Source organism: Colletotrichum paranaense, assembly GCF_030867605.1.
Source record: "Colletotrichum paranaense strain IMI 384185 chromosome Unknown Scaffold_1.1, whole genome shotgun sequence".
Classification (NCBI taxonomy): Eukaryota; Fungi; Ascomycota; class Sordariomycetes; order Glomerellales; family Glomerellaceae; genus Colletotrichum; species Colletotrichum paranaense.
The window spans coordinates 1,833,501-1,847,670 of record NW_026848959.1 but is presented as its reverse complement, the minus strand read 5'-3'; the positions used below and the strand labels follow the sequence as shown (position 1 = coordinate 1,847,670).

The 14,170-nt window shown below is 54.1% G+C and overlaps 4 protein-coding genes across 4 annotated transcripts; 3 read left to right on the top strand and 1 right to left on the bottom strand.

The window, feature by feature from the left end:
- Window positions 1–2,806: 2,806 nt before the first annotated feature.
- CPAR01_00659 (uncharacterized protein) lies at window positions 2,807–4,050 on the top strand (the record flags this gene model as incomplete). The annotated part of the gene is made up of 2 exons (XM_060484949.1): window positions 2,807–3,155; window positions 3,377–4,050. 2 exons carry the CDS (start codon window positions 2,807–2,809, stop codon window positions 4,048–4,050), a joined length of 1,023 nt encoding a protein of 340 aa, XP_060355806.1.
- Window positions 4,051–4,128: 78 nt separating this feature from the next.
- CPAR01_00658 (uncharacterized protein) lies at window positions 4,129–5,588 on the top strand (the record flags this gene model as incomplete). The annotated part of the gene is made up of 2 exons (XM_060484948.1): window positions 4,129–4,239; window positions 4,320–5,588. The coding sequence occupies 2 exons, from the start codon at window positions 4,129–4,131 to the stop codon at window positions 5,586–5,588; spliced, it is 1,380 nt and encodes a 459-aa protein (XP_060355805.1).
- A 1,644-nt stretch (window positions 5,589–7,232) lies between these two features.
- On the bottom strand, window positions 7,233–8,520 carry CPAR01_00657 (aminotransferase class I and II; the record flags this gene model as incomplete). The annotated part of the gene is made up of 2 exons (XM_060484947.1): window positions 7,233–7,961; window positions 8,017–8,520. The coding sequence occupies 2 exons, from the start codon at window positions 8,518–8,520 to the stop codon at window positions 7,233–7,235; spliced, it is 1,233 nt and encodes a 410-aa protein (XP_060355804.1).
- Window positions 8,521–10,366: 1,846 nt separating this feature from the next.
- On the top strand, window positions 10,367–14,128 carry CPAR01_00656 (ABC-2 type transporter; the record flags this gene model as incomplete). Its single annotated transcript, XM_060484946.1, has 4 exons — window positions 10,367–10,818; window positions 10,915–11,027; window positions 11,096–11,392; window positions 11,445–14,128. Coding segments are annotated over 4 exons (3,546 nt in total), but the record flags the coding sequence as incomplete, so codon positions are not given.
- Between the last annotated feature and the right edge of the window lie 42 nt (window positions 14,129–14,170).

Here is a 14,170-nt window from a genome sequence, read left to right as displayed (position 1 = left end):
GATTCATGATACAGACCGCAATGTGTGGTGATAAATCCTGCGAGCGATAGCTGCAGCTGACAGTGGATGGGTCTCCGTGAAACAGCGGGATGGGGTTGCCAGGTGTGATAGCGTCTTGCCTTTTTCTTATGATGGAGAAGAATGCCTTTCTTTCCCCAGGCTCTCTGATACTCCTCATTTGCATGGTTTGTCGTCAACCGGAATAATAAATATGCTCGGATACTCCGTACATAAGAATTCGTTCTCCTTGAAGACATTGACAGCGGAACTGGGACCAAGCCTCGGCTCGTATAAGTCAAGATTGTGGCACCTTGAGAGAACCGATTCAACGTTGCTTCGCCTTATCCTCAATGCGGAATGATTCCAGATTTCGCGCGGAGGTTGCGCTGGACGGCGTCTTCCAATGAGCTGACACAACGGGCCTAACTATTAGGTTGTCCGACCCGAGGCACGGCTGGCTGCCCTACAGGCAATGGCCGCTCTGCAAAATGGCCAGTCGTCTCTCTTTCCTTAAGTCCTGTCAGCGCTACTCGCGAAGGTGGACGAATTAGAGGGTGCGGCTAGGCGATTGGGTGATTTAAGCCGGCGTGCAGAAATGTCTTAGACAAAAAGTGCATCTGTCTTAGACTTGCATGATAGCTGGGCTTTCGTTCCTGAATAGCGTTGCGCCCTTGAGGAAGTCTTGAAAACCGTGTATTAGTATCCAGGTGTTGATTTCGGAACTATTTGACTGAATCTGAGGGACAGCATGCGAGATATGTCCTCGAGAAGGGCTGCGGCAGCTTTCGAAGAATGAAGATGGCGAGGTAACTGGGCTGACATGACTTGCTTGCAGCGCTGGAGTAAGCCCACGCAGGCGGCAGCCCCTCCGTCCCCAGCCACATGGTCATCATGATGCAGATGAGGCGGTGCTGGAGACCGCGGGGCATCCCTGCCATTCCTTGACTGGCTCGCGAGCTGCCAGGCAGCCCCAATGTTGGCGGTTAATCTTCTCACAAGTCACATCCTATCCACGCTATCTCACCTGTCCCGGGGAACCCTGCCAGCTTGCCATATCTGCGGGCAGTGGCAGAGCAGCAGATTAGTTCGCATGTTGTACTGAGAGGGAAGCAGTCGGTGGCTGGTGAGAGCTGCTCTACACTATCCTCTGGAGGCTGGTGCGTCGATGTTGCTTGTTTTTCGTTGCACTGTTACTGGGCCATGATGCTTGTTGCTGGAAATAGTTTACCGTTACCGGGCAAAACTGGAGACACAGCGCTCGAGTTCTTCTTGGCCAAGTGGGTTCAAATCAATCGAAAAGCCCAAGCCGGATGGCGGCATGGCATAGCGACGGCGTTCCTGAGGAGGCCCCTGCTAATGCTTAAATTCGTGACACGGCAGGCGACGGAAGCGAAATCACTGCCCTAGGGCATGAAATCAACAGAAAGGGCGGGAGCAGTAACCTTTTGTCAAGAACAGATCAATCCCATCGTCGACTCTTCAGGCGTGAGAGATGGTTTTGTCTGATGTCACCCGTGGACCTGAATAGAGACAGGAAACGGGGAAGTCGATGGAGCAAAGCTGAGGGGGGTTTGACATTTCGTGGGCCAGAAGCTTTAGGGCCGAATGACACCGTTGCAGCAAGCCGCAAGCCACACGTCAAGCTCCAAGGACAGGCTGCCGGCGCGATGGGATCGCCAGTGATGATGATAGCGCCAATCTGTATGATGTCTCCATAGCCTGTGTGCCTGTGCAGAGCGGGTGAGCAAGACTGGCGCCAACACCAACACCGCCCTGCCCTGGGCACTGCCTCACGCCCCGATGGTCTGGGTTGGGCTGACTGAAAGTTGGGGCCCCTGGGGGGTGTCTAACGCAGCGGCCATGGGCTCGAATATTGACTGCAGATGTATGGATGGTCCTGATTTGGCATTCGTACTTGGGTGATTGATGTCATATGGTGATTTGAATGGAAGCTCCTGTTGCTCAGTGAACCCCGGAGGAAGACAGATTGATTCGATTGAACGCCCTGTGCGGAAAGGGGTTGATTGGAGAAACAAGACTCGCTGTTTGCTCTGCAAGTGAAGTTTGACAGACGCAGAGGACAGGCCTCTTCTCCTTCACGTTTCGCCCGGGCCGTGTTTGCAGATAGTCTTCCTGATAGGAGTACGGAGCACGGAGTGTGTAGTAGGGAGGTATGGCGGTGTCATGTATTCGTGTACGGGTACACAGATAGGTACGTTGGAAAACGCCGAGAATGATTCGATGAACGGCGTTCGCTGATTTGGTGTAAACTCAAATGATTTGATAGCTTGGTTCATTGGTTCATTGGCGGTTCGGTCGGCCTGCCATCTTATGTCTACCCGGAGCGGCATTGAGAACAGTCGGGATTGTGTTGTCTGATATCATTGACGGCGAAGGCCGTGGCCATTGACTCGAATCCGTTCCGCGGGGTCTAGTGCAGCTGCGTACGTGAGACACTAGAGACTACTCCTCGGAGAGAGAGCATCAGAGAATTGGAGAGGGAGGACGCGACGACTTGCATCGTCCTCAAGCAGAGTTGCAACGGGATGAGCGGCGCGCAGAGCAACGTAGAACCTGGACAAGGTTAGCGCATAGATTCTTCCCGCCGCCGGCACCCACTAAGGAACATACACGAGCGACGCTAAGGTAAGCTACGAGGCGGCCCACCTCGAGGGGGAGTGGAGGATGTTTGTTGTGCGAGGTACCTCGTTTCTCACGTTGTAGTGGGTTGTTGAAGAAGTACCTTTGAAACATGGCCAGAGAGTGAGGGTCAGTGAGTCTGCCAAAAAGATGTCAGGAAGAGAGAATGGAAGAGAAGGAGTCTCGGGGTCCAGCTAGGAAGGGCAACCGCAGACTGAGGTGCAATTGCAACAGCAGCTGCAGGCGCGGCCGTGGGCAGCTGCAACAATCCACTTTTGCATCCTGCTCTGCTCCTGCCTCCTTCTCGTGCCTGCGTCCCTGCCTCCTGCCTTCCGTCGAAGCTCTACCTTACACAGTACGTACCCAGGTCCTGCTGCGCTGCGCTGAGGCATCCGCAATCCTCGTCCTCGTCCTCGTCCTCATCTCAGGTTCACCCGCAACCTCGACCGCGACATCAACCGAGACTTTGCCTGTTCACCTTTCCTCCGTCTGCTCTTCTTCTCCTTACATACTAGGTTATGCAACCAACATCACTACAGCTTTTTCCAAACAACGCCAATCAATCCATCAGTCAATACACATAACTTATTCAACCGTCCACTATACGCCAGCCCGGTCATCCTGACGTCCCACGTCCAACATCCAACAAGCAATACGCAATACGCTTACGGATACCCGCCTTGATTACCTTACTCAGGCAAACCAAGAGACAATCGACAGCGGTGATCCGATCCAGCAACGCTGCTGCCTCTCGTCCATCCGCCTCCGCCTCCGCCTCCCTCCTGCATCGCTACCAAGACCAAGCACGCATACGGATACAGAGCACTTCAAGGGCAAGGCACCGACCTGCTGCTCCGTGCCTCCCAGCCTCACAAAGCTCACACCCTTCCCGGATCCATCAAACCCACTCACCCACCCGAAAGGACCCTTCATCGTTCACCACCAAGTCCCACTGCGCTGCACAGCACTGTGCACAGAGACGAGGCACAAGTTTACACCCAGTCTACGGGCACGGATACGTACCTCGCCGCCTGCTTCTGGAACCCCGGACCTTTCGAGGTTGACCCTGTGCTACTACCACCACGGCGCCGCTACCACCTACCAAGTACCAACCTGCACCTTGCCTGGACCTGGTCCCGTCAGTCTTCTCGCCTCACCTCACCTCATCTCACCTCCAACCGCCAATCAACCGACTGTTGCTTGCCTCCTTCTTATTCTCCCACCTCACCTCTCGACTTCTCCCACGTCCACAACACTTCGACCATCACCTGCATCGCCATCCTCTCGTCTCCAATCCAACGCGTCCCCATAAGCGTCCCTGCAATTACCGAGTCTCAATGTCCCAGTCCTGACGCTTATTATTCGCTTTGCGCAGCTGGGACGCCCCGCCTTAATCCGCCTCGCCGTTAACTCCAGCGCCTCTCGACCTTAAACCGCCGACCCTTCCGTTCCGGTACTCTGTCGAAATCCAGTCGCTCGTTATACGCAATGTACCTCAAAATGCGAATACCACTCGACTTCTCCGCCGGTTTCCAGACCGGCTACCCTGCGACATTGCAACGTCGTGAAGAAATCGACGGCAGGAAAATTACCACAATTGTAAGTGACAAGACATGTGAAGGACTCTTTTCCCGTCCTCCATTACCCTAGAACAAGCCGCTGACGCCATACCACCAAAGGTCATCCTCGGTGTACTGGTTCTCCTCATCTTCATCGCCTTTGTCGTCTTTTCCCTCCGCGCATCTCGGCGCTCTACCCGCGGCAACAACAAGAAACCTGGCGGCGGTGGCTTTTTCAAATCAATATTGAAAAATGGTGGCAGAAACAGATACCGCCAGGCTCAGGATGAAGACTCCACCTCTACCGAGCGACTGACCGACCGCCGTCGATCCCGCCCCTCTTCTGTCGCATTCGATGCCTCGGCCGATCAGTCGCAGGCCGATGCCCGGTCTCCCAACAGCGCTGTCAACCGCAATACTTCGATTCGTTCGATTATGACGCTGCCTGCTTATCGGCCTGATCCGAACGAAACCGAGCAAGTTCTGGGTCGCGAAGGTGAACGCGGTGGTGTCGATGTGGTTATCGAATATCCCACGGAAGAAACAGAGGAGGATTTGCGTGATCAGGAGATGGAGGCTCTTTACCAGATTCGCCTAGCCCGCCGTCAAGAGCTTGCTGAGCGGGAGGAGCGGAGAGTGGAGCGCCGGGAAGCTCGGGAACGTGGCGACTTTGTAGCTCTGGACAACATCCGATCCAGAGCTCGGGCTGCCAGCAATAACAGCGTCGTCGCTGTGCTCCGAGAAGAACATGAACGCCTGAAGAATGAACGTCAGAGAGCTGTTTCCAGTGTTTCCTACGCCGACCTCGGTGTTGCTCGTCACGACGGTACACGACTTCGCGCCAACAGCAATGAGAGTGAGAGGATGGGGCTGCTGTCAGACTCCGCCAGTATTGCGGCCACCTCAATCCGATCTGGGGCCGGATCAGCCATGAACCACAGGAGAGGCAGCTCTGTAATGAGCATCGAAAGCGACCTACCTTCGCCAGGGTTCGCTTCTAGATCACGGGCGAATTCTCGACCAGATACCCCCCGCCTAGATACCCGAGCAGGGTCCAGCCCGGACGTTGAAGCTGACGTAGGAGACGCTGGTATGCCCATCTACTCTCCACCTGGATACGACGAAGTCTCGCTGGATGACGAGCGGTCCAGGAGCAACACCCCTCAACCTGGCACTGAGCCTCCGCCGACGTACCCCGGCCCTGCCCAGCAACGAGCGGAGAGCATTGCCTCGAGCATGGCCGACCTGGCTGCAGATGAGCAGACTACGAACAACTCCGCAGACTCGCGCCGGAGCTCAAGAGTACCACGACTACCTAGTTTACGATTGCAGCAAGTGCCGCAAATCGTGATAGAACCTTCCAGTGCCAGGCCTCACGACGATAGGTGACGGCCTGAGCTGGGATCGCGCGAACCATATTCAATCTAATGATTACGGCTGAAGGCAATGAGCTTGTTGCAAACGAATGAACGCCTGGAGGCTATCTTGTTGGTACATACGAAGTCTTGAAGGGTGAAAACACATACAGGTTGGACGGGGCACTTGCCCTCCTGAGGCAAGGTCTTGAATCTCGTTTGTATAATAGTCTTCCGGCATACCGGATACCGGCGTTTGGCGAACCTCGTTCCGGATTGAACGAGTGCAAAGGATACCAAAGCGATTTTTTTTAGAGAAGTTGCTGTGCCATGTACAATTGTAGCCTACGCGCTCAACGTAGAAATGGCTTGTCATTTTTTCGTCCATAAGAGAACATAATCTTGATTGATTATGCCTTCTGTCACGGCTGGAGCAGTGATCGAGTGCGCCCAAATGCTTAAGATATCCAGTGTAGGTAGGCTCACTACTGCAGATGAAAGGGCGAGTATGCCTGAGATATTGCTTTTTGGATAAAACTAGCATCAGCCAACTGATCAGGCGGCCCTGGCTTGTGTCGACACAAGAGTCATAGCAAAAAAAAAAAAAAACACGATCGCTCTGAGGGATGGGGCTCACCCTGAGACTATTGATGAGTTTTCAGCGAATTCTGAGCACAGGGAGAATGCTTTCAATTATGCTTAGCCTTCTGTTAGCGGCTGGGTGCTTCCAGGAACTCAAGTATAGGGTCAAAGCCTGGTTTCCAAAGCATGGCTTGGGAAGTTAACGACGTACCTTCTGTGATGCTTCATACGGATATACCAGAGGAACGAAGGCAGACGTACGCATAGGAATGTCCGTTTGGCATCTATCTGATGGGGATATTGGCGGGGAATGAGACGTGGGCTTCAAAGTTTGTAAGGCCTCCGACAGGACTTGTAGAACAAATTTTGTCAATGCCAGAAAGACCGCGCGCAACGTCTTGTAGTGGGAGCTTCTACAACCAATGATCTCAACGTAAATAATGTTTACTTCTTTCCACAAATCCAAGCTGAATCAAAATAAGTGGCTCTTGCATAAATTGAAGAGAAATATCTCCTGCATAAGTAATTTGTTGGAGATCTCTAGACTTCCTCGTGGTGAATATCTGCCTGGAATCTGGCATACCAGCCAAAAGCTGGGTACTCTACGACCGCTCCGGTTATGACATGGAGAGTCTTGGAGTCTCTCTGCACCTGCACCGAGAATTATATTTACTTCGCAAAGACGACTAGGATTCGACTGGGTGGGTGTAAGGTATTGAAATGGTGCCGGAGAGAGATGTGTCTCAATTCGAGCGTTCTGAATGGGAAGCGAGAAGACATCTCGGCGGTGCATGGCTTTCGTCTTCAGCAACGCTCATCGACTAGCAGGGGTGAAGAGTCAAGATTCCTTGGATGAGGCAGTGAGAGCTTTGGGTCAGTAAATGTGCCGTTGCTCGAACTCCAAAAATAAAGCCTCCGTGGCACACAGGTCGGCAGCAGAACAGGTTCTTGGACTGCCTGAACAGCACAGAACGTATGAGGTATGAGACCTGAGACTCATATTGATCAACACTTGATCACATCGTCAAATGCTTATTGAGGTGGCGTGACCATTCGAATAGCCAAGCATGTCATGATGGCTTCAAGCAGACATCTACTACTCCGGGAACGCTACACGCATATACGCCTCAAGTTTCTCGAGAGCCTCCACAAGCACCTCGGTGTGACACACATACCCAATCCTCACGTACCCCTTAAAGTCCCTCCCATGACCAAAACACTTTGACCCCGGCACGAAGAACACATTCGTCTCCCTCAGCACATCCAAGCAGAACCGCACATCGTCCACCGGCTCGCCGCTCCTGTGGGTGAAGCGTATAAACGCAGTCGTTCCCGCCAACGGCCTCACCCAGGAGCACACGCCCTTGTGCTTCTCGATGAACGCTTCAAGGAGAGCCTTGTTGGTAACGGCGAGCCCGACGTTCCGACGTAGAAGCGGCGCATAGACGGGTGGTGATAGAGCGTAGGAGGCGATTTGGTCGTCGATTTGGGAGACGCTGATGGTGGTGTAGTCGCGCGCCGAGGCGACGGCTTGGATTATGGATTTGTCTGCGGAGGCGATCCAGCCGATGCGGATGCCGGCCAGGGCGTAGGATTTGGACATTGAGCCTGTCACGACGACTTTGGGGTAGCCAAAGGTTGTGAGGGGCGGGGGCACATCCACGTCCCCGCTTGAGGAAGAGAAGAGGTTGTGAAAGAGGGGCCGGTAGACTTCGTCTGAGAAGAGGATGATGTCTCTGGCTTTGGCGAAGGCGACGAGGGAGACGAGGACTGGCGTTGGGATGGGGATGCCGGTTGGGTTGTTTGGGTTGTTGACGATGATCATCTGGTGGACGGAGTTAGTTTCAAGGATCAGTAATGGATGAGAAGATAGGATTTACCTTTGTGTTGGGCTTGACGAAGGCCTCGATTTCGCTCACATCCGGCACGAAGCCGTTCTCCTCCTTGAGCCTCCACAGGGAGACATCTGCGCCGAGACTCTCGGGGACGCTGTAGAGCTGCTGGTACGTGGGATACACGCATATGACGTGGTCGCCGGGGTTCACCAGGGTGTACAGCAGCAGGAAGTTGGCACCGATGGCGCCCTGCGTGATGAGCACGTCGTCTTCACAGAGCACGCCGGGAGTTGAGTCATTCGAGCCGGCCCCGGCGCCGCTACAGAGCGCCGCGACTCTTTGACGGAGCCGGGCGGAGCCGCGGATGGGGCCGTAAACTAGCTTTGTGGAGAGGTCGACGGGGCCGGGCGCGTGCTTGTCTTCGGAGAGGGTGACTAGGTCATTTACGGAGACGGAGGCGGCGCAGGTCTCGGCGATGTTGAGGCAGCCCGGGGTGGTCTCGTACTCGTCCATCCATTGCTCCACGTCGAAGGCCGATATCCGGACCATTGTTGGGGGAGGGGGAAGGGGGGCTGGGCTGTGCGGGATGCGGGATTTGCTGGATTGGGGGATTCAGGATAATGGCATTTGAGCCGAGAAGAGGAGGTCTAGTGGGCAGCAATAAGCTTGGTGAGTGAGAGGGTAGGAGAAACGTGGAGAAGCGAGGCTTTTTGCGATTTGCGCCGGGTATGGAATGATACAATGCCAAGGCTGGCGGGATTATGGGAAACTGAGATCTCAAACAAGAGTCATGGTCACTTTTGCTTATACATACACAGACAAACACACACAAACACAATCGCACAGTTGCTCCGACCTCGTCCATAAGGCGACTAAGGGCAATCCCGCGTATCAGCACGGACGGGATGCGTCTTCGGACTGCTCAGAGAAACATTGGACACCCTGAGCACACGGCGGCGTTCCGGGCCTAACGCAGGCCAATGGCCCGTCAACAGGGTACGCATTGGAGACCGTCTGCCACTAGGAAGACTCTCCGCGGGCACAGATGCACAGGTTGTGGTTGTTGGAGAAAAGTATAATGCCGCGGATGTTGGGTACCTGAGTGAAGTTCCATTCGCTGCGGGGAGCAAAGGAAAGGTAGAGCAACAAGATCAAATCGGCTCGAGCTGAGATCAGCTGTGGCTGGAGCTTCTAGCTCCGGTGACAAACGTGAGGAATCATGACTAAGACCGAGTAAAACGAGGATGAACTCGATGTTAGCTCTTGGTGTGCTAAAAATTTGGTGTTTGTATCGAATCGAATCGTATCGGGTCAGTGCCAGTTCCAGCGACAGTTTCTACTTCCAAGGTAGCTAAACATGTATGAGATGCCTTTGAGCTATTCTGCTTGATCGGCATAGCTGAAGATGATAATCTGTTGGGTTAAAGGAATCACCTGCAGCTGTACTTCATCAGGCTCGACGTTGCTTGTGAGGCCACTGGCTAGAATCCCTGAGGAAGCCCATCATCTGTACTCTGTTGAACTGTGCCATGGATTATTGTTTGTTCGGAATCAAGTACCATAGTCCCTTCAGGTTCGGCCAGTCGAACTATGTGAGAATGGAGTTCACCGCAAGTGGCAGATCCACCTGAGAGTCAGATGAGTGGCAGATGGACATGCCTGGTGCTTGATTTTACGCTTAGATGTGCAATCGCATTGTATCGATGTGTTTCAATGGCGACGTCGCTGGTGGTAAGTGTCAGGTCGCAGAGTGTAATGCTCATGGATCTCGTAGTTGGCAGGCGTCTTCCCTGTATGTTTGTCTGCATTGGGCAGTAGACGGCATGAGCTAAGCTGTTGAGGTAACTCCTCATCTACACACTGCGCACACTACTCCGTAGATAGGCACCGAGAACTCGAGGGAGGGGGAAACAAAGAGTCGAACTATTCTTAGCGTCTTGTCTCGTCCCGTCCCATGGAACTGGTTGACCGAGGGAAACGGCGGGGGTTTGGCCTCTGGGGAACAAGAGAAGATGTCTGACAGATTGAGCTACAGGATGCTAAGGGCAATGGAAAGGCACCGGACGTATCTACGAATACGTACCCATGCACATGGTCAACGAACCTGAAGCCTCAGGCTCTTTGCGGTACGAACTCGGTAGGTTCAGCCACCCCACGGGACGCTGATGCGTGTTTCCGACTGGCATAGTGGGGTCCCCAGCCTGTCGAGGTACGTCTCCTACAAATCTATCCACTGTGACGCCACCGCCACCTCACGATTGGACCGTCCCGTCCAGCTGGAGACACCTCGGAAGCGGGTACGTACCGCAGTAAGGTACCAGCAAGCCGCGTCGCTGGTTGCTGGGCGCTGGATTGCTGGGTGCTTGCTGCTGCGGGTTATTATCGGCCGGTGGTACCTCTGTTATCGGCTCGGTGCCTTGGTCCAGCGCAGGTCATCCACGTCTGCTTCACACGCCTCCTCCCGCAGGCCAAGAGCTTCCACTCCTCCTCCATCCTCCGCCGCTCTGTTCGCAGCCGTGTCCATCTCCGTTGGGTCCAGTTCAGTCCAGTCTATGATCTGACCTTCTTTCTCCCCTCTCTGATCTGCTCCCAACATACACCTCACCTTCCTTTGACATCGACATCTCTCCCGCCACCACTCTTGATCTACTGGCATCCGACTCGGTGTCTAGTCCGCCACTTCAACACGCCCATCATGGCTCCTCCCGCCTTGAGGAGCCTCCTCATCGGGGCTCTGGCATGTCTTCCTCTCCTTGCTTCGGCTCAGCGCAACTATTCCACCACGGCCGATATGCTGCGTGCCCAGCTCACCTTACTCGACGACCGGCCTTCTGATTGTCCTCCATGGTGAGTGCTTTTCCGTCGAGAGGTCGCAATCTCGCGATCATGCTGCCATCACCTCTGCCTTCAACTCCCCAATGCTAACATACATCCTTTGCGCAGCTTCAACTGTCTTCTCCCTGCCCACAAGTGTACCCAGTTTGCTGGCTGCAATGACTTCACCGGCAAATGTAGCTGTCCCGAGGGCTTCGGCGGCGATGACTGTCTCGATCCACGTACGTCCACACGTTCCCCCGCCCTGCAGTCGCACAAGTTTGGCGCATCACTGACACGTACTCCATAGTGTGTGGATCTCTCTCCCGTGGCGACAACACCGATAGACCCCGACGAACCGGTGACAATTGCGAATGCGACGACGGCTGGACCGGCATCAACTGCAACGTCTGCACAGAAAATAAGGCCTGCGACGCACTCATGGAAACCAAGGAGGGCGGTGTCTGCTACCAGAACGGCGAGGTCATCAACCACAACTACCAAATCTGCGATGTCACCAACAAGAAGATTACCGACCTTCTCGGAGAGAAGCGCCCCCAAGTCACCTTTACCTGCAAGAAAGAAGAGGGCAGCTGCGATTTCCAATGTAGGCCTATCGTCCGTACACTTGGAACAGTGACCAAGCTAACCTGCTCTAGTCTGGGTCGATGAACGTGAATCCTTCTACTGCCATTTGAACGAGTGCAGCTCAAACGCCGATATCAACGACAGCCAGAACAGCACCGACTACAAGTGTAACAAGATCCAATGCGACTGCATCCCAGACCGCATGCTTTGTGGCGAAAACGGCTCCGTCGACATTGGCGAATTCTTGGTAGAGGAGATCAAGGGCCCCGCAGAGTTCCAGTGCTTGCAGAAGAATGGAGGCGTCAACAACTGTGCCTTCAAAGAGCCCGCCATGGACGATCTGATTCTGTCCTTGATCGGCGACAGTAGCATCCAACTGAGCTGTCGCTCTGGAGAGTGTCTGTACCACACCGAAGTCCCTGGTTACGAAAGGCCGGTCAAGAAGATCAACACCCCACTCATCGCCAGTATTATCGCCGCATGCTCCCTTTTCGTTGTCGCCGTCATCCTCCTCACGTGGTACCTCTCTCGCCGACAGTTCAAATATGGCGCCATCGCTTTGGACGACTCCGACGACGAAAGCTTGAAGCTCATGGCTGATCACAAGCCTGCCTCTCTCTACTTTGAGAACGTCGCCTACGAGCTCAACGGAAAGAGAATCTTGAACAACATCCAGGGTATGGCCCATCCCGGAGAGGTGACCGCCATTATGGGTGCCTCAGGAGCTGGCAAGACCACTTTCCTCGATATTCTCGCACGAAAGAACAAGAGAGGTCAAGTCTCTGGCGACTTCTTCGTCAACGGCGAAAAGGTTACAGACATCGAATACAAGAACGTCATCGGTTTTGTCGACCAAGAGGATACCATGCTGCCCACCCTGACCGTGCACGAGACCATTTTGACGAGTGCCCTTCTTCGCCTGCCCCGGAACATGGGTCGTGCTGCCAAGGAGCAACGCGTTTTCGAAGTTGAGAAGCAGCTGGGCATTTACCACATTCGGGACTCTCTTATCGGCTCTGAGGAAGGCAAGGGCCGAGGTATCTCTGGTGGAGAGAAGCGCAGAGTTGGCATTGCCTGCGAACTCGTTACGAGCCCCTCTATTCTGTTCTTGGACGAACCCACTAGCGGCCTGGATGCTTACAACGCTTTTAATGTCATTGAATGCCTCGTCACGTTGGCCAAGAACTACAAGCGTACTGTCGTCTTCACTATTCACCAGCCGCGGTCCAACATTGTTGCACTTTTCGACAGACTAGTTCTGCTGGCTCGTGGTGGCGCGGTTTACTCAGGACCTTTCTCTCAGTGCCAGGCCTACTTCGACCACATTGGCTACTCGTGCCCTCCAGGCTTCAACATTGCTGATTACCTGGTCGATCTCACCATGCACGCCGGTGCCTCTACTTTGGAAGATGATGGAGCTCTGAACGCCGACGTTGCCAGCCTGGGCCCCAGCAGCACGACTGCTGTTAAGTCTATCGCAAGCATTTCTGGCGGTTCAATCGGTGACGACAGCCTTGTTGAGTCTTCGTCTTCGCGTCCCAAGAACCACCGCCGTGATTCCGTCAAGATTCGCCAAGAAAGAGAGCTCTTCACTCGTCGCAAGAACACCGTTGACACGGCTGCTTCATCGGATGCCGGAGGTGAGGATGTCGGATCGTATAAGCTTCAAAATCAATCCGGCTTTGTCCCGCCGGCCAATGCTGAAGACCCTCACGATCTTCCCCCTGCCGCATATGACGGAACTGATCTCGACGTCTTGATTCGATCTTTCGCCGAGTCTGATATCGCCGGCTCTACGCACGATGAAATTCAGCAGTCTATCACTGCCGCTCAAGGCGCCAATGGACAGAATGCCAACGGTTATAACCCTGAGGGACCCAACATTCACATCAGCGCAATCGGCAAGGGCTATGTCCGCGTTGGCTATACTCGCCAGTTCATCATTCTGTCTCAACGCACGTGGAAGAACCTCTACAGGAACCCTATTCTCATGCTGACCCACTACGCCATTGCCATCCTCCTCGCCGTGCTGTCTGGTTACCTCTTCTATGGATTGACCGATGACATTCCGGGTTTCCAGAACCGTCTGGGTCTTTTCTTCTTCCTCCTGGCCTTGTTCGGATTCAGCACACTGACCAGCTTGAACGTCTTCGCCACTGAGAGACTCTTGTTCGTCCGAGAGCGCGCTAACGGCTACTACTCCCCCATCACCTACTTTGCGGCCAAGATTTTGTTCGACATTATCCCGTTACGAATCATCCCGCCGCTTCTCATGGGTGCTATCATCTACCCGATGACTGGCTTGGTTCCGGATGCCAGCCACTTCTTCAAATTCATTCTCGTTCTGGTCTTGTTCAACTTCGCTGCCGCGGCGATCTGCCTCTTCATTGGCATTATCTGCAAGGACGGTGGAGTGGCCAACCTGATTGGTAGCTTGGTCATGTTGTTCAGCTTGCTCTTCGCTGGTCTGCTGCTCAACCACAACGCCATCCCCAAGGCTGCTCTTTGGCTCCAGATGCTGTCTATCTTCCATTACGGTTTCGAGTCGCTCATTGTCAATGAGGTGCTCCAGCTCACGCTGGTGGATAAGAAATACGGTCTGGACATCACTGTTCCTGGAGCCGCCATCTTGAGCTCCTTTGGTTTCAACAACGACGCCCTTTGGACCGATGTCGTCAGCCTCGGTACCTTTGGAGTTGTCTTCCTTATTCTTGCCTATGGCGCCATGCACTTCCTTCTTGTCGAGAAGAGATAAACATCATGCGTGGCCAACTCGAGGCGACGTTCTAGGCACTGT